Below are 27,360 nucleotides of genomic sequence, written 5' to 3'. Positions count from 1 at the left end.
GAGTGGAATCGTCGTTCTACATACGCCAATTATACAGCAGTGAATAATTTTTGTATACTCACTCTAAGACATATTGGGGGTATTGAGAATGTTCTAAATAATCATGGCAGTCATAGCTCTGGCGGTTCTGGTAGATGGTTGAAGCAACTCGACGAATCGTGAAAAAGAGAAGAGGAAGCAAAGAACCTTAGAAGTCAGAAGGAAAACAGATGATTATATATAACGAATGTCCGAGTCTAGGCGAGCTTGGGGTTTAGATTTCGCTCATTTGAAAGGCTGATATCTCTCAGTTGCTACTCACATCTGATAAATTCAAGACAAAGTCACCGTCCTGTATAGCCTGACAGCTGATGGTCTGACAAAAGATCAAGTTAGGACCGAAAGACTCACATAATTATCAGTCAGATCATCTTGCTACAGGTAGATGATTATACAGATAAGTTTCAACCGCTCATTTCCCCTATCCTACGTACCTAGGTCTAGGGGTACCTAGTATCCTGGGTGATGTAATGTCTAATAATGATTATACCTCGGGAGAAGCTACATTTGTGAGAATGATCTGGGGATGTGTGTCGCCGTATCAAAATCGAAGTTCTCAACTTGAGCTTGTGGAAATTGTCTCTTTCGATTGATCTCTCATGTGCTGAAATGGTCAAAATGGCGTTTCCTATTTCTTTTCCTGTCCTAACCTCTCCGTGGATGCTCAAATACCTTGGAGCAAGTGAGTATACAAACTCTGGATAGTGTAGATGTCGATCGCTGTTAGCGTAGGCAAAGTGGATAGAAATAATTCATTGCACTTAGATGCGGGTGTATGAAGACGTTGCGTTAATTTATTCCAAAACAAAGCTGCGATATGGCAAAACTCCCTGATCCGTGTCCCTTTACTCCGTAAAATTGAGTCGAAAAAAATCAAGCAAAAATGTACATGAGGCAATCGTGAATCGTGAATAGCCATGAAATTCGAAAACGGTGAAAGGAAAACAATTACATGCGTGTCAAGCAGGACAACAAAACCAAACATGATAGTTAGCAACTAATGCCAATCATGAGGTCTCGCGTTTCCAGGGAATGTCTTTCCGTAGTAATTGGCGTAACTCTGGAGAAATGACTTTTGGCTTGCTGGCGTCGATTGCCTTTTGAAGGTTTGAAGGACCGGCGTTAACTCCGCTGCTCGATCCAACAGTAGGCTGGGGTGACTTTCCATTACTGCCTGAAGGTGAATCTTGGCCGGTTGTGCCTGGGCGGCGCTGGTGGGCGGTTGGTGCAGCGGGGAAGTTGTCTTTCTTGTCAATGGCTTGCACAGAACGCTGGAAACGGTGGAAGAGAGATTCCGCGCGGGTGAGAATTGGTACGAGATCCATTGTGTTCGAGAGCTCGTTGACTGGAGATTGAAACGTGAGTAATTTGACACCAATACATATTATGTGGGGATTTTGACATACTGTATTTCAAAACCTCGTCAAAGTGCTTGAGATGATCCATGATCACATCTCTGTGCTTCTCGAGTATGGCGAGCGCAATGAACAGGTGGAAACTGCTGGACAGATAATCGGTCCATAGCGTCTCCCATAGACGTAGGATATCGCTCCAGTCAAACTCCCGTTTGTACCACACTAACAGCATGCGGAAGAAGAAGAAGAAATTGGTACTGTCGGCAGACTGCAGATGCAAGTAGAGCTGTGGGTCCATGAGTTGGACGAGGTTATCCAGGGCTAACAGCTGGCCACGCATTCCAGACTGGTCTCGAAGGAAATTTTGTTCCTGTCAATTCGCATCAGTTAGACTGCGCTATTTATGCAGCGAGAAAAACATACCATTCGATCCATGAAACCGACAAATGCCCAAAAAGCGACGGCGTCATCTTGCATCACAGCGTAGATTGGCGCCAAGAGATCACTCATTCCTTGAACGTATCCGAGGTCTGGGTTGTATTCATTGTATGTCAGGAGCATATCTTTCATCTGCTCCAAGTGCACATTAGTGCCCGTCTCGGCAAATGGAGAATCAGGATCCGGATGAGGAATGTCCTCGCCCGCGAACAAAGGAATTGTACGGTCGGTGCGGTGAACATCCTTCTCTACATTGTTGTGTTAGTGGCCACCCTGTCAAATAGAGTGTATAATCTCACCTATCCGATTTTTCTGCTCTTTCCAGTGATCAAACTGTTCAATCGTTGAGTTGCCCTCAACCATTCGCTCCCACCATCCTGCCTTTAGCCGGATATACTCATCGCGCTTGGAGTTCATCACGGCCTGGCGCTCCTCACGGCTGCTATCCCACGAATAGACACCGAGAAGGAAGAGCCAAGCTTCCTTTCTGACCCCATCATTGGGATCCAAGCCGCCATGGAAGATCCGCTCTTTAACTTCCTCCACCGTTACCTGGAGTCTACCCGAAGTCGAGTCGAAGAAGCCCTCCCATTCTTGCAGTTGGAGGACACGGCGCCGTTCCTGAATAGCCAGGTTCCCGGTCTCTAACTCTAAAATCTCGAAGTCGCCAACCGAGCTGTTCTCCATTTCTAGCATATCCTGTGCGGTCCATATACGCTGATTTCGCTCTTTGTCGCTCTGCTCAGCAACACTCATCGCCCAACGAGCCAGATAGACTCTGGCACTGTCGAATTCATCTTGCAACGTTTGGATCTCCGGGTTCTTCATGAGACGGCGCATCTGAGGCGGTATGCGAGGGTTCTCTGCGATCTCATTGGCAGTCCGTCGGGTAAATGTGGTGATCTTGCTCAGCTGCTCCAACACTTTCCACCGTGTTTCCTTGAGAGTTTTCATCAATGGATCCATGCTGGCATCCGGCGCTTGGGCTCGGGATCCAGCAGCCGCAGCTTCGGGCTGCGCCTTTGATGACATGGATTTATCGCCGTGGCGCACTGGTTGGCCGAAAGACAGCTGGTCCTCATCCGACGGGTTGATAAGATAGACGTTGCGGTCCACCGCGGAGCGCTGCACATCCGCATACCTCCGCAACCAGCGGAGTATCTCATCGCCGCCCCAAAACAAACTTCCTTCTTTGCCAAATGGATCAAAGTTTTCTTTCACCCTCTTCTTCCTTTGTAGGATGGTTGATTCGCATTCGTCATCATGGAAAAATAATGCGGGGAAGCCATCGCCCGCTCGGGTGTTGATCACTAAGCTCCCAAACCACCATCCCAAGCTCGGTGGTCGTACTAATAGCGAATATATCTCCGATAGCGGAACCGCAAAAGAATATAACCCAATGGGGTCTTTGTAGGTGGTGGTGGTCGGAAGCGGCGGAACGAGGTACGTCTGACGCGGCGGAGAGTCTCCTTCGGAAAGATCTACTTTCACATATGTGTCATAGGCTTCTCCAAGGGATGACTCTGGGACCCATGCGAGGAGATATGAGGGTGTATCGGGATTTTTGGATTGAGACGCGGATGCATGTGATGCGGGGAGAGGTTTTTGCTGGATGAGAGCGATAAAGCCAGGGATATTATCTTTGGAGGAGGAAGTTGGATGAACATAGACCTGGGTTTCTTGTTAGCTGCGCCTTTCTATTTGATGAAAACTGTCTCACTTTGCTTTTGGAGAAGAGCAGCTTCACCCCTCTACTCGAGGCAGCCTGGGCGATAGTGTTGTATTCATCTTCTTCGTCGTCACTCATAGCGTAACAAGATGCTGGAGGTGAAGGTGTAGGCGGAGGAGTATATTTGACCGGGCCCATGATAGAAATTTGAGTACTTTTAGTTGTAGGTTCAACCTTTAGCAGGAGGTTGGAAAGTTGGAAGTTGAAGACGGCGTAATTTGCCCGATAAGATATGGATCGTCTGATTCCTTCACGGCGCTTTCAACGTATGTCTTTCCTTTCACACTTTCCTTTCTTTTGAACCGTTTGAATCTTTGGATGTTCGTGTGTTTCTCAAATCGGGGATCTTGGATACAAATTACAGCTCTCTCCTCTTCCATTTTGCTCTTCGCCTCCGGTCGCCACTCCCCATCCTCCAGGCAGCCAAATTCATGAACTTCAACATAGAGGTAGATCGAACAAGCCTGAATTTCTATCGCTGTGGTAGATGTGTGTTGCGGATATATTTCGTTCCTGATCTCATTTCTTTTATATGGTTATGGTACTCCTTACATACATCTCATCGTGCCAAGCGCTCAACACATATACAATATGAGCATAGCTCAACCGATCTAACGCCACGATTTGTTCAGAGTATCAGAGTATTCAATATGCAGAAATTCTCACAGACTGAAAATGACTTGCCTACTACTTCTCATCCTCCGGGGCGCATCAAAACACCGGAGGTATGTTGGGGGCTTGGTGGGCGCGATGAGATGTACAACCCACCTGTTGGATTTTAGATCATCATGGGAAGACCACAGTCGATTCACAGCAAATGATTGGAGCAGATATTGCTATCGTACATTGTAATCATAGTCCTCTCAATCTCTTTCATCCTCTAGAGGTAGCTCAAGCATAGACTGGCTAAAAATGCCTACTTAGGTATGTCGGCCTCATAGATTTCCCTTTCATTGGCGTCATTCTCTTTTGACTCAGCCCATAAAAGTCCCAAGTGATCAGCCCTAGAGATATGCGGTCTACCTCCGGGCCTTTTTCATGGCTAGAACATCTCCGGCCTGTAAGTTAACCGCGTGATTGGCCGTGACATCAACGGGACTCGATAACTCATTTGGGAAACAATATACCGCACCTTTCCAAATTTCCAGCGCACTCAAGGTTAGACAAGCTTATTGCCACTAAGAAATCCATTTCTAGCAACTGAGCTCAAGAGACACCCGTTGACATCTAAGGCAACCTGCGGTGATATAAAAATGCTCTTTCGCTGTTGCGGTCGCAGTTGAATGCTAACCTCAACCGTGTCTGTTCGATGCTTAGATTTACTTGCTAATTTTATTGACACAATGTCTGAGCTCACTCGTACTTTGCCTGCTTCTTGGTATTGCAGTCAGCCTCTGTATCAGATGGAGCGGCGGGCGGTCTTTCTCAAGGTATGTAACGTAGTCTTCTGGCAGATGAGGGGCGCTAACGTCCTCCAGTCCTGGTATTTGCTCGGTCCAGTCACTCGATTCCAGGTTGTTGGCGAGATTGTTCCGTATGAGGTTGCCCAACAGCCTGTCTCTGCTGTTCGTACCTCGGGGGAAGCCCTGAACCCCGTCGCTGAGGAGCTTAAGGTTGTCTGCGCGAAAACGGTATGTGTAGTCCGGGTGAAATATGAAGTTCGTTCTGATGATCATGTATCTCCAGGGCAAGGAATTGCGCAGCCATCTGACCCCAACCGGGCTGCTTTTCTCAACTATCTCCGATGATGCTCCTAGCTTCCATGAATTTTTCCCAGAGCTTGAGGAGCTGCTCGGCAAAGTCGACTTCACTAAGCTACCATACCGTCGTAGCATCAGCTATGAAGGCCGATTCAATTGGAAGACAATGTAAACTTCTCTCTTGTTGTTCTCTATTAGGTCGTCATTAACTTTTATCAGGGTCGACGGATATCAAGAGTGTCTGCACTGCCAATACACCCACCCGTCATTCTCCAAATACTACCCGCCAACGTTCTACACCGTACGCAACAATCACAATTTCTCGCAACATATCGCAGACCCGAACAAGCCTGAGGATGGTCTCTTCCTCTACTTTTTTCCCAACTGCACACTGAACGTCTATGGTGGTGGCATGTCCTCTTTCAGAGTATGTCCAACCGCTGATCCGCATGTCACCCGCATGGAATTTGATTACTTTCATCTTGAATCTGGGGACAAGTTTGAAGAATATTTTAAATTTGTGCGTCAGGTTGCCATGGAAGACTTTGAGCTTTGCGAGAAAGCCCAGAGTAATCTAGCCAAGGGGGTTTATCATGAGGGAATCCTGAACCCAAACAAGGAGAATGGCGTGTCTTGTGAGTTAGGTCTAAAGTTGGTTGATGCGATATTGCTAATACTCGTGTTTGCCTCAGACTACCAGAGACGAGTATTCGATATGGTCTGTGAACAGCATGAATTAGACAGGACCACTAAGATAGCGGATGACTCTGGAATGGAGCAGCATGCTGTGGCCTCTATGGCTCAAATGGCAGCGTAGTATTCATCCATAGGAAGATAGTGATTAGTCTTTGATATGAATGTGAATACAACGTTATCGAAAGCCTTCTATAGTACTCACCGTATGATCAACATAACTCTAGACTACATGCTAAAAATTAGAAGTGACGGTCAGCCGAGTGATACAGCCAGGAAATTCCAACCCAATCGGGTAATATAGGGAGGCAGCGGAGGTATCTGCGCTAGATGTGGCGAGTATAATGTGGAGGGGTGACAGCACAAGTATATCAGTGGCAGATGCCATCCATTTTCTGTCATCCAAAAGAGCAACAGTCTATTTATCATGGAGTCTACCGATGCAGATTTCTGGTTCTCTCCAGCCTCCATCCTCGTGGCGTTGGTGACAATTATCTTTCTACTCCACCGAACATGGCCTCATTTATTTCAGCCTAAAGCCGAAAAAATCTTTGATTCCATTGAAAAGTCCGCCACCAAAAACTCAGACTTGACAGTCTCCAAAGAGCCCGAAATCCCAGACGGATGGTGGAGCGGTCGGGAAGTCTTCGAGCTCGAGCGACGCGCACTCTTCAGTCAAGTAATATAAATGCCAGTCACATGTGGCTTCATAGCATAGCTAACAGATAACTCTAGACATGGCTCTACCTTGCCCACAGCTCCCAGTTCGAGAAGCCTGGCTCATATCAATCTTTCGACGTGGCCGGATTCCCGGTCTTTCTCATTCGCGGCAAGGACGACAAGATCCGCGCCTTCCATAATGTGTGTCGCCACCGTGCCTATACTATAACAAGAAGAGAGACTGGTGCCTCGACTATTCTCGGGTGTCGGTATCATGGTTGGAGCTATGATACCACTGGTCGACTGGTGAAGGCTCCTCAATTCGATGATGTCCCTGGGTTTGACAGGTCGCAAAATAGTCTGTTCGAGGTTCATACGCATGCCACTGACCTAGGCTTGATTTTTGTGAATCTCAACTCTGGGGAGCCGGCTGCATTTGACAGTGGAGTTTCTTCAAGTTTGAGCAGATTTACCGGGTTGGAAGGGAAATCCACCTGGGTCGTAGGTCAGACTTTGTCGGGGGACTTCAACTGGAAGATTGGGGGTAGGTAACTGATGTAAAAGATTCTTGGACATAATGGCTAACATTTCTGGTAGCACGATCTCGTCAGCTCGATGCATATATCGGTGGGCTACATCGCAAAATGTCTGAAATAGTGAGGCCAGATCCCATCGCGAAACTTGTCAGATCTATTACACGAAAGAACGCCATTGAAGAGTGTGTTTTATTTCCTGTTACACTTATGTATTCATTTCAAGACGCCGGTTTATGTCTTACCATTTCCTTCTTTCCCACCTCTGAGTCGAAGACACATATTCGCTACGACCTCTTCGCCCTGACCGCTGTGAATGAAGCTGGAATTCGCTCAATGTCTGAGCTACTACAGAGCATAACAAAAAGTTTGACTGCAGATATTGAGCTTGAGTATCGATCTATCTCGACTAAGCAAGGGTGAGTACTATGAGATATCTTTTGCCCGACAATAATTGTTGCTAATCCTTTGACTAGGTCTTCCGGCGATTTCAATAATACAGGTACTGTCCTTGGATGTGAGATTTTATTCAATGACCTGATTTAAATAAGCAGATATTCATCAAGTTTTGAGTCGACTCCAGGAGCACGCAAAGCTTGAACGGATTGAAGGAAGTCAAATCCTCCCGGCTATGCACAAGCCAGAAGGCAGCACTCTGTTCCAAAAGGCGGACCAATGTGAGTGCCTGAATTTCTCTGCTGAGTTCAGTACCTACTAACTGAGAGCAGTGTGCAAAGAGCTAGACTGCGTGAGTGGTGGATTGCAGAGCGGCGCTTTGTCGAGTACACTTGACTGGTAGATCTGTTCAAACTACTCCCTCCCTGGGTTTCATTCAACAATTTTATTTGATACTTGAATCGATAGCTGGAGGCAGACTAAATGGGGTAAACGATGTTAGGCAGAGTGGTTAATGAATCTATTTCAAGAGCATGAGAAAAGATTGTCCGTAAATTTCCGAAATATAAACATAAAAAATGGGGAAAAAACTGGAACATGGTAAAGCCACCAGGGATATGGTGGATAAACAAAACATCATAAGCAGGAAGCATATTCCCATGCTTCATACAAGCAACGCCGATCTCCCTACCAATGACAGGCCAGTGACAGGCCGAGACATGACCTCTCAACTTCGGCGATTTGGTCCCTTACGCGCAGACTTTGTTACCATACTGCTAGGATCTCTGATAGGACCAAGAGTCTGTCTTCCACCACTGCGAGCAGTAATATGAGTTGGCCTATTTCTTCTGATAGTATCCGCACGACCAGTTAGCGCCCCGCTGCCATCATACATCACTAGTACTTCGTGTACATCAGACTTGCGGAACTTAGGGCTCCTGGGATGGTCTGGGTGACCGCGGGGTGAGGTCTCCCGCGATTTGGTGCTCCGAAGCAGCCGCGTCCCTGTACCGATACTGAGTTGGAGAGGACCCAGATCATTATTGCTAAGAAACGCATCCAGTGCCAAGTGCCATTCGCTGCCGACCCAGTCACTTGATAGACGGCGGACGAGAGCGTGCATCTTACGCACTCCAAGAAGGTCCATCACTGACTGCGTGGGCTCGCTGGCTCGGCCGTCGGCGAGCTTGCGCCTGTGCGATGCGACGCCTTCAGCAATCTCAGTGCCGAAGATCTTGCCGTATTGGTTAGTAAATAGCGAATCTGGTAGATGTGAGAGGATAATGGAGAATATTTCGCCGCTGTGAAGATATGAGCTTCGAGCCGCGCAGATCAAGGCGTACCCCTGTGGGCCTTCGTCTAATCTGGGCTGCATGGGATCGCATTTCTTGCACAGCCAGTCGATTGCAGCTGGCTCGTCAAAGCACGCGGCGTACATGAGCGGGTTCATGTTTTCCGAGTTTCGGACTTCTGCGTTGAGCATGGAGAATTTATCGAGCCAGGCCATGAACTCGCCTCCGGCGGGGTTGAAGGCTGCTGCGATATGCCAGGAGGTTTCTAACTGTCCCCCAAGTTCGTGATATTGGTGCTCGACATTTCCGATATTGACACCGTGCTGGTAGAGGGCTTCGGCCACGGCGACTGGTGCAACAGCGCAGAACTCATGTTTCGCTGCTTCGTGGAAAATTGTGCGGAGTTCTTCGACTGGCACGAGGTTTGCCTGGCGTAGCCTGTTCAAGGCAATCACGAATTGAGAGAAAGCACCAACACCAACGAGCGAGAGAAGAATGTGGTTTTCGCGGGTTTCTCGGATATCTCTGGGTTTTATCAGATGGTGAGGATCCGCATTGCTGACCATGAAGGTGAGCAAATCCAAATTGGGACCATTTAATCCTGCCTCAATCCAGTTTCTTCCTGATAAGTCATAGCCATTAGTTGTGGCAATCCCGAAATGAACCATGAATTCTAAGCAGGAAGAGCATTGCAACGCGGAATCGTATGCAGGGTTGGTCTTGAATGGGTGGTTATCCGTCTCTCTTGGGAATGTAGTGCAGTCCGACAGATTTCCCATCGCATCTTCATAATTCTTGTAGGATCGAATCAATTCTCTCCACTTTGCGACGGTACCAGGACGCCTGAGCCATCTTTCCACACTCGCTTTGAGGGGGCCATTCTCTTTTACGAGTCCATGCACAGCGTGAATCTTCTTTTCGTCCATATATCGAACTCCCAACGAGAAACCAACCATTCTATCATATATTGTCTCAAGAGCCTTCTGGGGGAGCTGGGGAAAAGGCAACTTGGTGGCCCATTGAATCTGCTGGGCTGCTGTTTTCTTGTCGACATTGCTTGGCCAGGCAACCTGAAGTATTCCACCTTTGACGTTTCCACTTTGCAACCTGTCAAAGATAACTCCCCAAACGGCTGGACCCCAAGATTCTAGAATTTCCTCATCAAAACGAAACATGGTGAATGAACTCTAGGGGTTGATCCTGCAACGTCGTGATTTTCGTGATAATTTCAACTAGCCTCCGTCTGTAACACAGCTAGTTTATATCTTTTCATCGCCCCAGCACTTCTCTAAGAGTCATTATAACAAGTCTCCGCACTTTCATTTGAACAAAGGAACCAAGGTGATAAATATAGATTCGGTTGCAGTCATTGGACGAAAAGCAACATGCATTCGTCCTCAAAAGGTAGAGGATGATTCTAAGAGCACCAATGAACAAAGAGTCGTCAATTGAAGCTTTCGTCTGAAATGGTGTAGCAGAAAAGGGTACTTGGAGGAAAAAATTCAGCTCGTTCTGGTAGTGAAGCTTGTGACTAACATGAATCAATTCTATAGGTTGAAGGACGATGGTTCCTAACGTTGATTTCCCTCGAGTCAACATTAAGAGGTGGAATTCTATTGTCCAAGACACAGCATTCCAGAACAATCAATAGCCCGATCATACATTATTGCCACTAAAGTGAGTCGAGGTCCTGATGAAATGTGGGTAAAGTACCTTTGAGCTTTGGCCGGGTTCACTTTGAGAACAAAGAGTCTCTTTCACAACTTGGGAACTATGCCGGAAAATCTGGTTATCTCTGATTTCTAATTAAAGGGAAATTTGTTGTGATATCTATGGAGCGAAGTCTATCTATTAGTTCAGCTAATCAATGATCAACTGCTGCACCGCGGGTAAAAGATTATAACAGAGACATCCAGAGTCTAGATACTCAATCGTACAAGGATGAAGTTCGCTATCAAAGTTCAAAGCACATTGCCCGACTCCAATTTCGACAAAGAGATAAAAAATTACAACACGACGTTAATTGGCGATGAATCGGCTGCCGTAAATAGACCACATATAGTAAAACTGTACTATATAATTTTCTAGGTATCGTACTGGTTCCATCAGCGCCGATTACTAGTTTCTGCATGGCAGAAACCCCATTGTCAAGTTTGGCCCATTCCGGCTGCCGTACTCTTTCTCTCCATTCTTGTTTTTAGATAGAGAATATCATCAATATCGAATATTCTATACTTTTCATCTATAATAGCAATCCGCAGCCTATAGGAAAGTGGATACTGTAATGTAGAGAATTCAACACCATTGGTTGGACCCATACATTTCAACATACCACTTGATTCTACCATCACCCTGGAAGGCCAGGGGGTCCCCCTGGTGTGTAGGTAATCACCCCTGCAACCCACTTGGGAGCACAGCGGTGAGAACCTGCAATCATGTGAACCCCTGTTCAAAACTAACCCCTAGGTAAAGCCCTGCAGGCATGTCAGCCGTGCTTCCGTTCTTGGCAATACACAGGAGAGGAGAGATTCCATGCTCCGTTCCATAAGGCAAGTTCAATCTACTTCTCAAGATGTCTCGAAGTCCAGAGTCGGCAAACCCTATCTATGAGCCGATTAGGAGGTCAGACGATGATCAATATAACCCGGACCTGAACGCCGAAACGCCGACGTTTAAAGGGTCTCCTATTTCTGCAACATCGAAACAACATGACGAAGGAGCGGAGGAAGAGTTACAGAAATCGGTTGACAGTGACTGGTTTGTCTGGGAACTCCTGGGAGTCGCGATATCGGGTGGTATTCTAGTTGCCACAGTCGTCATCCTTGCGTTGCTCGACAACACGCCTGAACCGAAGTGGAAGTACATGTCTCTCAACTCGTTGATTTCCTGGTTGAGCACCGTCTCAAAGGGTTGCCTTATATCTGCCATCAGCGAGGTGCTAGGCCAGTTGAAGTGGACATGGTTCACGCAGGCATCGCGACCCCTACCAGATCTTCGTCAATTTGACACGGCGAGTCGAGGATTTTATGGCGCTATCCAGCTGATATGGAGATTACGTGCTAGGTTGGCTATGCTCATTAGGTTAGAGATTCTTTTAGGCTAACACCATGGACAGGCATTTTGCGGTCTGGAGCTGCTTGGCTGTTATCCTGGCGTTGGGATATGATCCATTTGTACAGAATTTAGTTCACTATCGACAAATAATGGTTGTGGATTCATCAAAAACTGCATTTGTGGCAAATTCATCCACATACAACGCTTATGGATTTCAATATGCGCTCACAGGTAATGCAGGTAGGTCAAAACAAAAGACACATATTACCTGCAGCTTGGATTGACGATATGACAGATAGAAAAATGGTCGATTCTGAACTAAAATCGAATGTATACAGTTCTCTTTTGAACCGCGACGAAAAGAGACCTTGGGCCATTCCTCAGTACTCCTGCAGCTCAGCAAATTGTACATGGGGTCCTGTTGCATCGTTGGAAACTCGTGCGCTCTGCGCAAACATCACTGAGCATCTCGCCAAGTCATGTGAAGTGACTATCAGTAAATTTGGCTTATCAGAAACGACCTGCAATGTCACCCTCCCCAAAAGCAACGTAAAAGCATCCTTTCAGGGGGACACACCTATTACTCCCAAGTCGATAACTCCCATATTCATGGCATTCGTTAGCTCTGCAGTTGCTCGGGATGCAGCCTTAGTATTTACCAATGCGACAATGTATCCAATACAGTTCATTACTCCCCGACTCGCAAATATCTCAGTACTTGCGGATCAGTTTATGAACCAAAAATTGTCATTGATTGCCGACGCATGGGAGGCAACGGAATGCGTCATTGAGCCTGTCGTACGCCTTTCTAGGCCCTCTGTCCGGAACAATGTCTTCACCGATGACACACTAGCGATCTGGAATACTGCAACCCCTCCCAATAACGAGACAGGATGGCTCTTTAATCCACCCTGGGGATATGACATGGGTGTGCAACCTAATCAAACCTTTATACTTGAGAGGGAAGCAGAAAGTGCTATCAGCAGCTTTTTGAAGAACATTTTGAGTGGCGGGTTCTCGCACAATCCAACACATCAAGCATATAGCGCGACAAGTAACACAGTGATGTACGCCGCATCCGACATCCTTCAGGCCCTTGGACGGGAGGGTATTGTTGGATGTGGTAGCGAGTCAGCGATCAGGTTGAGATGCGCCATGGAAAACATTGCAGCAGCAATCTCCAAAACCTTTCGAGATACCAGGTACATCCAGGCAGGTTCGAAGCTGGAAAACGCGAACATGACACCAGGTCATGTTCTGGCCAGTGTGACACATGTCTCGATTCACTGGCAATGGATTGTATTACCCGCACTTGTTTGGATACTCGGGGCCATCGCGCTGGTAGGGACTTTCTGGAAGACACGGCAGACGCGAGTGCCCAAGTGGAGGAATGATCCATTGCCTTTACTATTTCTCTATCGGCATGAGACCGGTGATGCACAAAGATATGAATTACTTGCACAGATTGATTCTGGCGAGCTAAATACCTTGCATGGAAGGCTGCACGACGTTGACGGAAAACAAAATATAAGATGATCAGAAGTAATCAACTATGTGACGGTCAGCTAGTAGGAGAGAACGCATTGCGGAGCGCAAGGATCGGTTAGATTTCAGAACTCAAGTCATACTATTGCGAGATGCCCTTAAGGTCGAAGCCTATACCAATGGTGCCGGACTCGGCTGTTATCGCAGCATGCAGTGCGAACGTAACTCTGAATAGGAATATAGACAAGCATACTGATATGGGAACTGCGAGACTAAGGTATCCATAGCCATAAGAACGAAGGCTGACCCGCGAAGAATCGGAAATTTGTCAGTGGGTTCTAGTTAAGGATGGGTTTAGGTAATACTAAGCATGGGTAACGTATTTCACAAGCGAGTGGGCCACACAAGCGAGTGGGCCACCCAACCCAAAACGCGTCCATGATTTAGCACCTAGTTAATTCAACCACCCACTATGCCACGAATTCGCTCTCAATCCTCTAGCAATGTAGCTGAGTAAGAGGGGAGGATCTTACTAGCTATTTAGGCCTTTAAAAATAAAGAAATCACTACTATTCGTGAAGTGGTACGCCGATTCGAAGTCCCCCGCTTAACTTTATAACGCCGCCTCGCTGGTAGACTTCGGCACAACCCACTCTAACCCGGACCCAACCCAACCTAACCCAACCCAAAATGGGTTTTAGGTCCATTGCTTCGACCTAACGATAGGTTTTGGGTTATAGCTCATAACCCAAAACCTATTAGGTAACCTATTAGGGCCCTAATATAGTACTAGATAAACAGACTTCTAGTATAGAACTATATAGTTAATACATTTTTTACTTATAATATTAAGTATTTTATTTATAGCGCTCTTCTAGACTTGCCTGGCAGTGCGGTAATGGGGTTGGCATTGAGATCTATCAATTCATGGAACCTAAAACCACACTGCCAGCGATCAGGAAAACGAGTGAATTCGAATATACGCGTGGCGGCTTCTTTCATATCGCAATAACAGTTGCAGATCCGGAAGCAGTCAAGAAGTGTATCGAAAATGGGGGAAGGCAATTTGGCGAGACCGCTGGGGTATTTGGTGAAAAGGCACTATACGCGGCTGATCCTTGGGGCAACGTGGTTGAGCTGCTCAGCTGTAGCCTTGAACAGTTGATGAGTAACAGAAACTGATTGCCAATTATATATATAAGGTTTTCTCGGGGTTTGAACTTGAGGCTGATAAGCTTGTTCCTAGCAGAAATAGTAGTTCCAGTCGGGGTCCAGCCACGGTCGACTTAGAGAGACGTGCCTTCAGCTCCTCATTTCGGCCAGTTACCGCGTCATCGATGTATATTTGGCCAAGGGCATGGACCATACACATACTCAATTCTTTTATGCCTAGCGGCTGAGCCGAAAGGGCAACTATCACCAATCTACCACTACGTGTATGTTTGGATATTTATGCATCGCTCGTGGAAAGCTGATCAATCAGACGCTGTCGAAGAATCGGAACATTCGCGATTGCATCGGAATCACTGGGCAAGGGCTCTATTTTCCATATCACCGAAACGGAGACCTTCGCACCTATTTGCGGCATCATCAGGTCTCAGAAAGCATTCGAGCCCGTTGAGTCAAGCAAGCTATCGATGCTATCGCTTTTATCCACGGCCATGGTGTGGTGCATGATGGTTTGGACCAAGAAGCTTCCTTGTTGCCGATGACTTGTTTCTGAAGCTATGTGACCTTACTGGTTCCATTATCAATGGAGATAATATAGATAACTATGTGGGAGAGGAGGATAGATATCGTTCAGATCCCGGGTCACTTCGGAGTTTCCACACCGACTTAATTGCTCTAGGGTGTTTTATGGAGTTTCAGGGGCAGCAATCCATATAACAATGTTGGAGCCGGTGACGTCGCCAGGCTATATGCTACCAAAAGCTTCCCAAGCCTGAATGGCTTCAAATACCACAAGCTGACCCACAAGTCTTGAAATTCCGTGCATACAATCACAAGTATGCTCCAAGAGGATTCCCTCCGCTATGAAGACCCTAACGCTGCATGGAAATTCGTATTTCCCCCTTGAGCCACTTGGGGCAGAAGTCCCCTTTTCATTTCAATCTTTTCTGCGATTTGTTTCGGTTCCGTTGTTTTCGTCACTACCCGAAGCGGCATTTGAAATGACTGAAGTTCAGGCTCTGATCCGCTCTTACCCTGTCTGCCTTTTCCCCGTGTGTCGGCATACCGAGTAGTCCTGGTCTACGAACAACCCTCCATGGTGATCAATTTCCCGATCCTGCTTGTCTCTTCGTGCAGTTTGTATAGAATTCAAAATAGGTAATTTCGGATAAGCCGCGAGAAACAACTCTTCAATGGAACTGTTAAATTCAACGTACATATCGGAAACCCTGTGGACTTGACTTTTTGTTTCAGTGTAAATACTATAAAGAGGTATGACGATAGCTACATAACCTGTATAGATAACATCTAAAAGCAGCAGCAAGTCTTAGTTTTTTTCCTTTGAAGCTACGTAAGGATGTAGGGCACCATTGTTACAAGCGATTTCACTACTGTAAGCTATGTCCACATTCTACTGTACCTACCTCATGAAACACTAAGACACTCTGCCTCTCTAGGGTGGGGATGGGAAGACGATTATAATCATACTTCAGGTATCTTAAATTTTCTGCCATACCCAATTAAGGCATTAAGGCACTATTGTGTGCATTAACACCGAAAATAACCCTGGCCACTATGCCCCTGCGTAGGGTGGTATGTAATTTAGTTGATAGGTGGTGAAAAAGAACTACATTTGTTTCTTGGTAGCCCTGTAGAGAACATCCATCATCCTACCCCGTATATTACACCGCATTACAAAGTATTATATGACGATCATACGAATAAGTATATGTAGATCAAAACATCATGGCAAAATGATGTCAATTCTAAATTGGACCCCACGCGCCACACGAGGGTCTCCATCTGGGCAAACCAGGGGGCCAAAACTATATCACAATGTGTTTGTACACATAAAAAGAATGTACTAATGCACATCAAAAGGTATTCGAGATAATTCGGTAGAATTGATGTCATTTCCAAACTTTTGGCCCAGATCAGAGGTGATCTCAACATTATGTACGGCACTACGAAGTAGTAGAATACCGTTTGGACTGACACGGACCGTTCATTTCAATTTAATATCCGCATAAGCCGTGCTGATCATGGCAAGTTTAGGAATGAGAAATGATAACAATGTGTCGAATAGAATTTCGGTTACACGCCATAGACGTGAGATGGGCATACTCATATTCGAGAGAATCAAGCCATAGCCATGACTCTGTTCCGATCCTAGCTAGACACATGAATTGAAGCCAATACTGTCGCTATCTAGGCTGTCAATACTATCCCTGAATAAATTCAAAATGTTCGAAATCACCCAAATCAACAATCACCGGCATCGATCTCAGCCTCAGACGAGATATCAGAAAGCTTAGTGCCAGCAGCAATCGCATCATACCAAATTGACCTAGTCCCCTGAGAGCCCTTCATTTGCTTGTCATCATGCCAGCCATTTGCATAAAGACCAACCCGGAACTGGAAAGCACGATCATCGTCAATGGTAGTGCTAATATTCTGCTTATCCAACACTTTCTCCCCATCATAGTAGAACACGTAATGCCCCGTCCCATCCGACTCCCACTTTGCCTCAATCTCAATTCGGTGCCATTCACCAGCAGTCATAGTGGCTAGGTCGTTGAAACCATGAACCTCCTGCTTGCAGACCGAGCCATCTTTGACACGCGAGTAGAGTTTGTTGCCCTTCAACGCGATCATAGTTGTTGGCATCCAGTCCTCACAGCCGCTGTCTGTGAAGTCGGCGATGAATTGTGCGATGCCGTAGGATTGTACGGGAGAAAATTGCCAGTCGTCTTGAAGTCGGAAGGAGAATCCGTATGCGCCCGTGTCGCCACGCTTATACACGTCGTTCTTCACCACTTCCGAGTGGTACCGGCCGGAGTAGTCTTCATCGTAGATTTGGGTCATTTTAAGGGCGGTTTTGCCCTCATACGCCTCATCTGTCACTTGCTTCACGGTGCCGCGGTGTTCTTGGTTCGTTTTATCCCAGCCAGAGGTTGTGCCGGAGTTTTTGAAGATCAGGCTTGCCTGGGCGCTCAGGCCAAGTGCCAGCAAGGCTGCGATGGTTGGGAGCTTGTTAAACATGATAGGGGAAGGCACGGGGGAAAACGATATAGAGTAGGATTGGTGGCTGTATGTTTGACTACTTACACTATCGTCGGTTGGGGCTTTTTATACACATAAACCTGAGCTTCGGTACAAATCCGAGCGTCTGTCAAGGAAAAGCAAAGGATGTTTAGTTGCTCATCAACTCGATTGATCTTCTCTCAGTGAGGCATGAAAAGACGAGAGGAGTTGCTCAAACAAGAAGTGAGGCAAGGCATCTGCGGTGACCGATAAAGGATGGGTTCATCTATAACATACAAAGTACTTCTGATAGTCCACTCTCAATGAGATGACAACTCTCATTGGATCATGTTACTGGGATTGGCATGTAATTTGGAGAGTGTAATATATGACCCCCTGTAGATCATCTTGTTATCGCCACCCGTTGGTCAAGAGGTTCTCCGTAACCCTGCACATTGTTACATGTTCTCGAGTTTTTCTGAGCGCAAAGTTTGATAACCGATATGATTACTGTTATAAGCAAGTGATCTCATGATACGGAGTAGTCGGTTGCAGACAGAGTACATCAAGGATGTGTCAGGCAAGTATAGCATGGCTAACTTGGCCATAAACAGATAAATACCTTGGCTTTTGCTACGGTCTAGGGGTAAAATACTGTGTTAATCCTGATACTTGTGAGCCCTCTTCCCACCGTAATGCGTTTCTTACTAGCTATCTAGAAGCAAGTCTTCGCTCAATGTTTGTACTGTGGATTGAAATCCTCGGCTACCAAAGAAACGCGACCTCCAGCTATGCACTATCGCAATACGGAGCGAATATTCCACGCAAGACACGAATTGTCATCTACTTTGAAGTGACCACATATTTCAAATAAATAGTCCAGTACGATCATATATGATAAGGTATCCTTCGGAGCGAAACATCAATGCATCCCCAGGGATGTCTCAGATAAGTACAGCACTAACGGACTATAAACAGGCTCTTAAGATTTCGCTTTGATATGACAGTATAGCACTTTGGGATTTTAAACAGCGACTGATGTAAGTTAGGTAAGATACACGTACGGAGTACACAGAGGTTACTTCGTAGATGAAATTGATATAAGCGCTTGAGGCAGAGACATTTCTTGGCATCAATCGGAATTGTTATCGTCAGGCAGAAACCCTTCTTCTTTTGCTGACGGAGGTCCTCTGTTCTTTTCAGTTACTTCTAGATGTCACATCTTGACCATCCCTCTTTCTGTCTTTCTTTCACTCTATCTTCCTCTTTGGGCTATGTTGTCTTTTCATTGAGGTTTATCATCTGTCTCTTCCGCTGATAGCTCCTGCAGTGGGTATCCAATGACAGCTTTGGAGGCCAATGAAGGGGCCAATGAAAACAAACATTGGAAGCTTGGACGTGGAGCCAGACCATTATCAATGGAGTATCAAGACCAGTCTCATCCACACGTGGCGTTCAAGGAAAATCTCCGAGAACGACGGGCCTTTGCGCCCCCGCCGTTTCCTTTGCATATGAGCCGTGCTACCATAGCCGCTATCGTTAACGAGTACAAAGAACACGTGCATTCTAGTTGGACTAACAGAGTAAGTGCTCTTTTGGATTCATGAATGTTATCCTCCTTCCGAATCGGGCCAATGGTCTAGAGACATCCAAGATATCCACAGTGGATTCTAGGGAAAAGGCAATTTGCTTCCAAGTTTTCAAGACATTATTAAGAGAGGGATATATCCATCCGCATGATTCATGAAGATTCACGAATATATGCAATATACAACGGAGTACGGAGTACGGAGTATTTACGAGCGATATGTTCAGCCAGGCACAAGAGGCCACACTACCCACTTCTGAGTATGTTGATATTAATGAATAGCTGACGAAATTCACTACCTAATGAGCAATCCGGAGTACAACATACTCTCACTATCAGCAGAGTTTCTAGGGGGCAGAAGACTATCAGCAGGGTTTCCATGGGGCGAATGTACAAATGTCCAAGTCCAAGGTTGTTCACAGTCATATAGTTGGGGGCGGCGATGGGCGCAATGGGGCGGAAATTGTGGTAAAGGCCATGCATCTGTATTTATATATTTTGTACTGCATACGGAGTACTCCGTACATAATGTAGGATTAATTTGCTAGCGTATATCATTGGCCGAATTCGGTTATTCGTCGCCATATTGTAACCCTGCAGGTCACTTCCCTTGACGGCAACTTGTGTCAACACGAGAAGAATAACATTCCCTGCACCTTTCCGAGTACGAGAGAACACGAAGCTCAAGGTAAAATTATAATAGAGACAGTCAGTCCAGTATTCCGTAGTAGACTTGGGAATCTTCCATCAGTCTGTTCTGTATCTCAAAAGTTCACGACTTGCTCAATTGGGAATTTGGGGTGTTGATCCTTTTGGCCCCGGAGGATCGCTGTTTAGCTGCAGGCCACTAACCCCAAGTAATACAGAATAATCAATTCTGGTCTGACTATTGGGCTTGGAAATTACTTTGAAAAACGCCATAGTCTTTACAGAAACCTTGGAAGACCACCTGCTGATTTCGGGGGCCTAAAAAGGGCGATATCGACCGGTTGCCTAATGCTGTGCGATGTTAGATCTACCTGAAATAGTTCGCATTCCAAGCTTCTTTTCCGCTTCATCTTTGTAACCCTCTATACTTGCAAAAAAAAAGAGAGAGAATAGGTGGGTTTGTTGGTCTTTGTTCTCTGCAGCCACAACCGGAACGAAGTATTTTCTTGTACAAAGAAGCCTCTACACTTCGCCTCCTCGAGTCTACATTGACGGTATGTTCTAATTAAAGTCAAAAAGGAGCTCTTTGTTCAACGTCACGCTAACAAAGTGCAAGAGCAGCCTTTTGGGGACAACAATGCTCCATCAATAAAAATCCAGCACAGCCGAGATATGAGCTACTGGTTACTAATGGCTCCTCCTGAATCTCGTGATCCTTCAATCCAGAAGACGAAGTCTTCGAAGCAGAGAAAATCACTTTTTCGTCCTCCGTCGCTCAAGCTTCGAATGAAACCCTTTGGTATAGAAGCAAAAGTCACAGCTGTTCGGGGTAGTGTTTCAACTCCATCGAGTCCCACAATTGATAAAGACCTACCAAAGGACATACCGAAAGACCTGCCGAAAGACCTGCCGAAAGACCTGCCGACAATGCCAGCGCAGATCGCGGACACCACCCATGGCCCGTCTGGAACGACCCCAGAGCCCCCTGCTAACCACATGGCAACCGAGACTAAAGAGCCTGAAGACCAATCAAACCACTCAAGTCACAAAGAAGAGATCGCAAGCGGGGAGGTCGGGGATATTCAGCCTTCCTCCCCGCAGAAATTTTTGGGCACTATGATTGACTTGGAATCACCTTCTTCTGAAGCTGAGTCTGAAATTTCTCCACTGTCGGACCATCTTCCTCCATTGCGTACAGCCTCCCGTTTGGCCCGCTTTTTCCCAGAGCTATCTTCGCACTTCTCCGTTGTCTCCCCGGTCAGTGCAGATTGCAAGATGGACCGTCCGACGGGGCCCTCGGTTTTCGAGCGGGAACTAGAAGAACGGGTGCAGAATTTATATCAAAGCTCTGCAGACGTGGCTCCTGATCTCTATAACCCTCCTGATACACATGGCTCTGTCGATGCACATGGCTCTCCCGATTCACACAGCCCTACTGATCCTCTGGAGATTCCCCGCCTGTCTTCTGGGTCTGAGGAGACTTTGGATTGTGCTTCATCGTGCTATAGTCGTCGCACATCGGTGACCAGTGTTGGAACCACGTTCTGGGGAGATGATGGACGATATCCTTACAAGACGGCCGATGCATATTCGATCTTCTCCCCCGTTGCGGCCGGTGTCTTCGATGACGCCAGTTCCATCTGTTCCTCGCAGCCGTCCTCGGCAGTGGCCCCATGCCACCTGCACGTGTCAAAACCCGCCTTCCCGACTCCAATCTCCAAAAAGGTATCCATGAACGACCTCAAAAATAAGCCCTTGCCACTGGAACCATCCTTCGGTGATAGTTCAGCCCCAAGCTACCGCAGCGAGTCCCCCCCTTTCGGTGGTTTCACCACACTTGAAGCCACAGCGATCAACGCGATGTTCCAATAGAGACTCCCTGATCTCGTTGCAACACTCGACCACAATGAGCCAGGGTGACTGGAAGGAGCCCTTGTTACACCGCTTGGATACTCACCGACAACCCCAGCATCCCTGCCATACATGCGGACACAGTCAGCACCAGCGTCAGCGCCGCCCACAGCGTCAAGGTCGACAACGGTCAGATCTGGTGGTCGCTGGTCATCGAGCCCGCCATATCCCAACATTATCGCAGGCTGCCGAGGAACTCGAAGACGCCCTGGCGGACCTTGCTGGTCAAGATCTGTCTCATAAAACGCTGCTGATCCTCGACGGGCCACTGCAGATCAGTCGCCATAATGGGGACTTGATTGCTACCCGGCCCGCACCCCTCCCCCTTCCACGAAGCCTCACTCACAAACACCGCAAGGAAAATCGACACTGAAGAACAGTCGAGTCAACACGATCAAATCAATAGGCTCAAGTGTATCCAAAGAAAAAAGTGTTAAAGTCAAGAAGGAGACGAAAGATAAGCCTCGCCGATCGGGCAAAGATAGGGAGAGGGACTTGGATGAGAGGGAGGCCGAGGCAAAAGTCCTGGCATCAATGCCAACCATCAAAAAGGAAAAACCCAAGAAATCATTCCTGGGCTTTCGCAAGCAAGGCCAAGCGCTGCGAGATGCAGCTAGCGTCGGCTCACGGTCGGAGGATTCCATCCACATGACATTGGAATCGCGTTCTCCCAATCTCCCTGCTCAGGCCCCCACGCGGGACAGCCTGCTACTTCAATTACCTCGTCTGCAAACTAATGATCTGCAAACTAATGATCACGAGAATCCCTTCGATCACATCGCGGAAAAAGCAGTGTTATCGGGTAGCCCCGGCCAGGTCGCCATGGAGGGCTTGGAAGTAGTGAAGCCCGTAGGCTCGAAACTTCGTCAGAGCTGGGCGATGGTCTCGACTGCCCAGGCGAGCAGGGTTCAATTCACCGAACAGATATATGAACTTCCCGCTACTCCCCCGTCGCCTTCAACCGTGGTCCCTCCGCAGATCAAGCGCCATGTTCCATTTAATGCCACCCTCCCCGAAGATATGCCGGCGGATTTGCTTCTGTCAATCATGCAGAACATCGACTCTCTAGATGACCTTTTCAACTTCGCCCTTGTCAACAAAAAGATTTATACTACTTTCAAAGGTCGCGAGCTGGCCATGCTGAAAAATGCATTGTTCAAAATGTCACCGCCTGCTTGGGAACTACGCGAGATGAGTCCGCCATGGGAAATGGAGTGGCAACTCCTTGTAGATCCCGACTCCCAGGTTCCAGAATATACGCCCACGCTGTATCTTCAGAGATACGCGCAGGATATCTACACTCTCGCCAAGCTGAAGGCATTGGTCCTAGCGCGGTGCGCTCCGTTCCTGCGTCGCGATACCATCCGTGGTCTGGCGGGCGTGGACAACACCCGCGCTGAGGAAGTGGACGATGCGTTCTGGCGGCTCTGGACCTTCTGTCGGATCTTTGGATGCGGTAAGGGGCGAGAGAATGATATTGCTGGTCAAATGGACTGGTTGAAGGGTGGTGTCCAAGCAGAGAGTCACTTCACCTCGTCTTCAACGATGACACAACCTTTCGGTATGAATAATGTTCTATTTGAACCACCCGAGGGATTTGGTCGTGGGAATCTTTCCGGTCTATCGCAGAAGCAGATGTACGATCTAACGGAGATCTGGACTTGCATGGGTGTTCTGTTGCAGCCATTGCATGGAAAGTGCATTGAAGCTCGCAAAGTCGGCATCTTTGATACCTTGGACGTCCCAGATGGTGAACTGGCTCTCGAAGAGACCGTTCTCGGTAAGTGAAACAGCGCACCATGTCTATTTGATCTCAGCTAATTCAGACTTATAGAGGAATGGACCTCATACATTCTTACTCTCGGTCTGGGCGCAGTGCTAACACTCAGCGCTGTCTGTCCGGCCGACACTACCGCCGCCACATTCCTCAAGGCGCAATCAATCGGCCTCACGAAATGGGAAGCAACCGAGACCGAAACAAGACGATCGTCATTCCTAAAAGAAGCAGTCTCACGCGCCTACGAACTCGAGGAACGCGCACTTAACACCCCGACCGAAATTAGCCCGCAAAAAACAAGCCCTAATGAAAGCGACCGCGAGATCCGTGAGCGCCAAGCCGGATTCGCCTATGAGCTTCGCCGCCGCCGTGAACACGGTTTCGAGCCCGACCCCAACGGCCGCTTTTCCTTCTCTGCTGAACGCCCTATGTCGGAGTTTAGCACTATTGTCCATAATCTCAACGGATCGCTTCGAGATCACCGCCCTATTCCATCTGTGCCCGCCCTCATTCTTGACAGGTCCTCAACTTCAACTTCTGGGACGGCTCCCCAAACCCCGACTCACCCGTCCGACTCTGTCAATGTCCTTACTCCATCACATACACCACCGCCACCGGCTATGGTTCCTCTGCCTCTTCGGCCGCAGGTTCTCGACCCTGTCGACCGCGCTATTGATATGATGGTCAATGAACTTGGTTTTACTACGCAAGACGCTAAGTGGGCTCTTAAGATTACGGATACTGGTGAGGGGATCGATGCTCATGCTGCTGTGCAGTTGCTTCAGCATCAACGGAAAAAGAACAAGAACAATCCCTTTGGCCAAGGCAATACCCTACTCGCAGATGTTATTAAGCGTCAAAAGTCACAAGAATTGGGCTGGCGCTGGGCTTGATGATATTGTAATAATTTTGTTTTTTCTTTTCTTTTTTGCTATTTTTTTGGTCTGCATTCAGTCTCTGTTTCCTTACCGTCATTCATCCATGATTCACTGTCACGATCATTATGTGTTATATACCCTTGCTATTTATATCGGAATTCCGAGTTTTTATTGGATTTTGAATCATTTTGATACATCACGTTTCGCTTTCACGCTCCATTTCATGCCTCTCTATCGAGTTATGGCTGTGCTTATTGCATATTCTAATCCTGGGCTGTTCTTAATACATGCAGCATGTTCATCCAGTATGTTGCAATCTTTATGATACAATATGAACGCAAACTCACTCCACTTAATCACTTCTCTTGCCGTGTGCCTCGTGTCAGGAATCTATACAAACGCTTTATCAGATGTCTGATCCCCACGTAGTTGTACAATGGCACGAAAAGCTAAAGGAGATGTGAGAATTGGACCTTTTCACTTGGCTTTAGCCTTGTCATAGAATTCCTTACACATGTTCAATCCTCGAGAACTCACAATAGTTGCATAGTATTCTTTCTCAGGCATACTAACAACTCTACCTTCCACAAATTTATTAAGCTCAAGATTGAATGGAACATCTGATCGAGTCTATTGTCTCAGCAAAGGATATAACAGCAATGATTCATCTCGAATGAACGGGGCTAAAATATGTTCAATGCAAAAAAAAAGGGGCTAGAACGCAGGCAGAAACTCGTCACATCGTCATGTAGGCATATCTTATAGATCCATGTATTTTGATCAAACATCGTTCGGCTCGTCCTCGTCCGACTTGTCTCCGTCACTATCTTCACCCCAACCCTCTGATTCGAGTGAACGACCACGGATGCCGAAGCTCATGATGAAGCCAATGAAGGAGACCGCGGCGAAGACCCCGAATGCCAGTGCCTCTCCTTTAGGCTGGATCTTGGCCGTGAGGGAGAACAGGCCTCCAGAGAGGAATGGACCCACTGCACGTCCCGCTGCGGAAAGAGTCTGAGCAAGACCATTCAGAGCGCCAAGGACGGCATGATTAGGTGCCGAGTTTGTGATCTGGAGGAAGTATTAGTTTCGGTGTATATTATATAAAGAGACTTTTGAGAATTCTTACCAGAAGCAAAGCACTGGTCAGACCGCCCACAGAGGCGATGGTCTTGATCAGCAACACGAGGCAAAGCTCGATAGCCATGAGAGCCGACTTGCCGGTCAGGCCGTTGCTAGTCTTGCTCTTGTACCCAATGAAAGGCATCAAGATGAACGAGACGACAAAGCCAAACAGGCCTGCGCGGTAAGACCACCGATTGCCCATCTTGTCTCGCAGACGGTTGAAGATACAGATTTGGAAAATGATCGTCACAAATCCAGCAAACCCTTGAGCAAGGCCGATCTCGGACGGGCTGAGGGACCGCCCAGCAGGAGGCCTAGCTTGGGCGAAGATTGGGAACAGCGAGTTGAAGGAAACATTGCAGAAAGCAAAGATCAGGTATGTCAACAGAAGTAGAATGGTATCTCGGGCGAAGATCTCACCCCAAGTGAGTTCCTCGTGGTGGCTAAGGGTGCTTGATACCTCCGACGCAGAGTCTAGATCACTGTCGTGATCCTCAGTCTCTATATCGGGATGACCGTGGTGATATGGCACTGCTTGCGAAATCTCCACGTAGGTCGGATGGCGAGAATTGCCGGTGAACTGCCACAGCCATGCGAATAAGCTGCGCACTTTTTTGCCAATCTTTGGTAGGCTTTCAGCGTCCTCGAGACTCTCTTCCAGGAAGATAGCCGTCACAACAAAGTCGACCAGAAGGACAACAGCAGACAGTATGTTTGGCGCAAGGTAGGGGTATGGGTTTGCATTGCCAGTGAAAGGGTTCGTCTCAAAAACGAGAAGACCTCCTAGGAGGGGTCCTGTTATACCTCCAATCCCGTATAGTACCGGGAGGTAGGTAAAAGCCCGCGACTGGTTGCTTCGGTCGGTGATTTCTCCGAGACAGGTGGACACCAAGCCCTGGTTGCCATTTACCACACCCATCAACGCCTGAACAGTTATAGCTTGTACAAGATTCCTGCAGAATCCGAATGCAACGAAACACAGTGCAGTCAGAAATGTGCCAAGCAGGATCACCGGCTTTCGACCAACACGATCCGACAGCCAGCCCCAAAAATAATTTGTGCTGAACTGAGCTAGCGCAAAGGCCGATGCAATGCTACCCACATATACACCCACCTGGTTCGGTTCCACTTCGGGGAATGTGGATGCCATGTGTGGGAGGTAAGGACTGATCGAGTTCAACGCTGTTTGCTCCGCGAGGGCAATTATCGCTAGCACTGCCATCTGCCTCTTCGGTAGCGGTGATGACGTTCCAGGGGAATCAGCGGTGTCATTGTGGGGATCGTGTGAGGCGTCTGCGGAGGACTCGGACTGGCCCGAGTTAGGTCGCCCACGCGACTTGGGCGGTGGGGTATCGAAAGTCTGGTAATGCTGCGTGGAGGAGCGGCGATTGAGCAAAGCCCGGTCTGGACCCGTCATTCTGGCGACACGCCAGCAGGATCAAAACTGAATGAGATCTTCTCAGAATTGACCATGCGATTGGGGTCGTGCGGAAAGCTTGGTTGTAGACGCAGTGCTGTGGTGGGAGAGCTTGTTGGTCCGGTTGACGTGCACTGATAAACTAACAGTCTAGTCGATAGAATAAGGTGTATATGCAAGTATAATTGGATGCTCGAGACAAAAAAAGGTGTCGAGAAGCTTAGGATGAAGTTGACTGCAAGACCGCAACCCGGATCAGGGAACACAATGATGATGTAAGCTTGTAGATGCTGAGTCAGGTTGCTCTAGCCCCACCTGCAGGGTCAGCCGTGGAGCCCTGGAGAGCTTTGGAGCACCTGAACATCTGCATGGCACTTGTTTTACTTATTTCTTATTGGCTTGGGGAGATAGCCCTTGCATATGTCGATCTCGTACTACAATATGTTGT

The 27,360-nt window shown here is 47.5% G+C and overlaps 10 protein-coding genes across 10 annotated transcripts; 6 read left to right on the top strand and 4 right to left on the bottom strand.

Moving 5' to 3' along the window:
* Positions 1-1,046: 1,046 nt before the first annotated feature.
* N7500_001674 (GTPase-activating protein GYP7) lies at positions 1,047-3,699 on the bottom strand (the record flags this gene model as incomplete). The annotated part of the gene is made up of 5 exons (XM_056672820.1): positions 1,047-1,384; positions 1,446-1,764; positions 1,818-2,080; positions 2,132-3,503; positions 3,553-3,699. The coding sequence occupies 5 exons, from the start codon at positions 3,697-3,699 to the stop codon at positions 1,047-1,049; spliced, it is 2,439 nt and encodes an 812-aa protein (XP_056536339.1).
* Positions 3,700-4,904: 1,205 nt separating this feature from the next.
* Positions 4,905-6,078, top strand: N7500_001673 (aromatic ring-hydroxylating oxygenase subunit alpha; the record flags this gene model as incomplete). Its single annotated transcript, XM_056672819.1, has 5 exons — positions 4,905-4,991; positions 5,040-5,192; positions 5,248-5,429; positions 5,481-5,896; positions 5,954-6,078. 5 exons carry the CDS (start codon positions 4,905-4,907, stop codon positions 6,076-6,078), a joined length of 963 nt encoding a protein of 320 aa, XP_056536338.1.
* Positions 6,079-6,381: 303 nt separating this feature from the next.
* On the top strand, positions 6,382-7,946 carry N7500_001672 (putative iron-sulfur cluster-binding protein; the record flags this gene model as incomplete). Its single annotated transcript, XM_056672818.1, has 6 exons — positions 6,382-6,633; positions 6,690-7,158; positions 7,212-7,566; positions 7,624-7,649; positions 7,702-7,824; positions 7,876-7,946. 6 exons carry the CDS (start codon positions 6,382-6,384, stop codon positions 7,944-7,946), a joined length of 1,296 nt encoding a protein of 431 aa, XP_056536337.1.
* Positions 7,947-8,270: 324 nt separating this feature from the next.
* On the bottom strand, positions 8,271-10,010 carry N7500_001671 (uncharacterized protein; the record flags this gene model as incomplete). The annotated part of the gene is made up of 1 exon (XM_056672817.1): positions 8,271-10,010. The coding sequence occupies one exon, from the start codon at positions 10,008-10,010 to the stop codon at positions 8,271-8,273; it is 1,740 nt and encodes a 579-aa protein (XP_056536336.1).
* Positions 10,011-11,407: 1,397 nt separating this feature from the next.
* N7500_001670 (DUF3176 domain-containing protein) lies at positions 11,408-13,425 on the top strand (the record flags this gene model as incomplete). Its single annotated transcript, XM_056672816.1, has 3 exons — positions 11,408-11,916; positions 11,951-12,129; positions 12,164-13,425. The coding sequence occupies 3 exons, from the start codon at positions 11,408-11,410 to the stop codon at positions 13,423-13,425; spliced, it is 1,950 nt and encodes a 649-aa protein (XP_056536335.1).
* A 421-nt stretch (positions 13,426-13,846) lies between these two features.
* N7500_001669 (uncharacterized protein) lies at positions 13,847-14,556 on the top strand (the record flags this gene model as incomplete). The annotated part of the gene is made up of 2 exons (XM_056672815.1): positions 13,847-13,887; positions 14,253-14,556. The coding sequence occupies 2 exons, from the start codon at positions 13,847-13,849 to the stop codon at positions 14,554-14,556; spliced, it is 345 nt and encodes a 114-aa protein (XP_056536334.1).
* A 2,250-nt stretch (positions 14,557-16,806) lies between these two features.
* N7500_001668 (polysaccharide lyase) lies at positions 16,807-17,586 on the bottom strand (the record flags this gene model as incomplete). Its single annotated transcript, XM_056672814.1, has 1 exon — positions 16,807-17,586. The coding sequence occupies one exon, from the start codon at positions 17,584-17,586 to the stop codon at positions 16,807-16,809; it is 780 nt and encodes a 259-aa protein (XP_056536333.1).
* Positions 17,587-20,494: 2,908 nt separating this feature from the next.
* N7500_001667 (uncharacterized protein) lies at positions 20,495-21,676 on the top strand (the record flags this gene model as incomplete). Its single annotated transcript, XM_056672813.1, has 1 exon — positions 20,495-21,676. The coding sequence occupies one exon, from the start codon at positions 20,495-20,497 to the stop codon at positions 21,674-21,676; it is 1,182 nt and encodes a 393-aa protein (XP_056536332.1).
* Positions 21,677-21,710: 34 nt separating this feature from the next.
* Positions 21,711-24,385, top strand: N7500_001666 (uncharacterized protein; the record flags this gene model as incomplete). The annotated part of the gene is made up of 3 exons (XM_056672812.1): positions 21,711-21,993; positions 22,074-23,495; positions 23,550-24,385. 3 exons carry the CDS (start codon positions 21,711-21,713, stop codon positions 24,383-24,385), a joined length of 2,541 nt encoding a protein of 846 aa, XP_056536331.1.
* Positions 24,386-25,150: 765 nt separating this feature from the next.
* On the bottom strand, positions 25,151-26,912 carry N7500_001665 (MFS transporter; the record flags this gene model as incomplete). The annotated part of the gene is made up of 2 exons (XM_056672811.1): positions 25,151-25,441; positions 25,500-26,912. 2 exons carry the CDS (start codon positions 26,910-26,912, stop codon positions 25,151-25,153), a joined length of 1,704 nt encoding a protein of 567 aa, XP_056536330.1.
* Positions 26,913-27,360: the final 448 nt, after the last annotated feature.

The sequence above is a fragment of the Penicillium coprophilum genome, assembly GCF_028826855.1.
Source record: "Penicillium coprophilum strain IBT 35676 chromosome Unknown utg000002l_segment0_segment0, whole genome shotgun sequence".
Taxonomy (NCBI): domain Eukaryota; kingdom Fungi; phylum Ascomycota; class Eurotiomycetes; order Eurotiales; family Aspergillaceae; genus Penicillium; species Penicillium coprophilum.
This window is presented reverse-complemented; position numbering and strand designations above follow the sequence as displayed.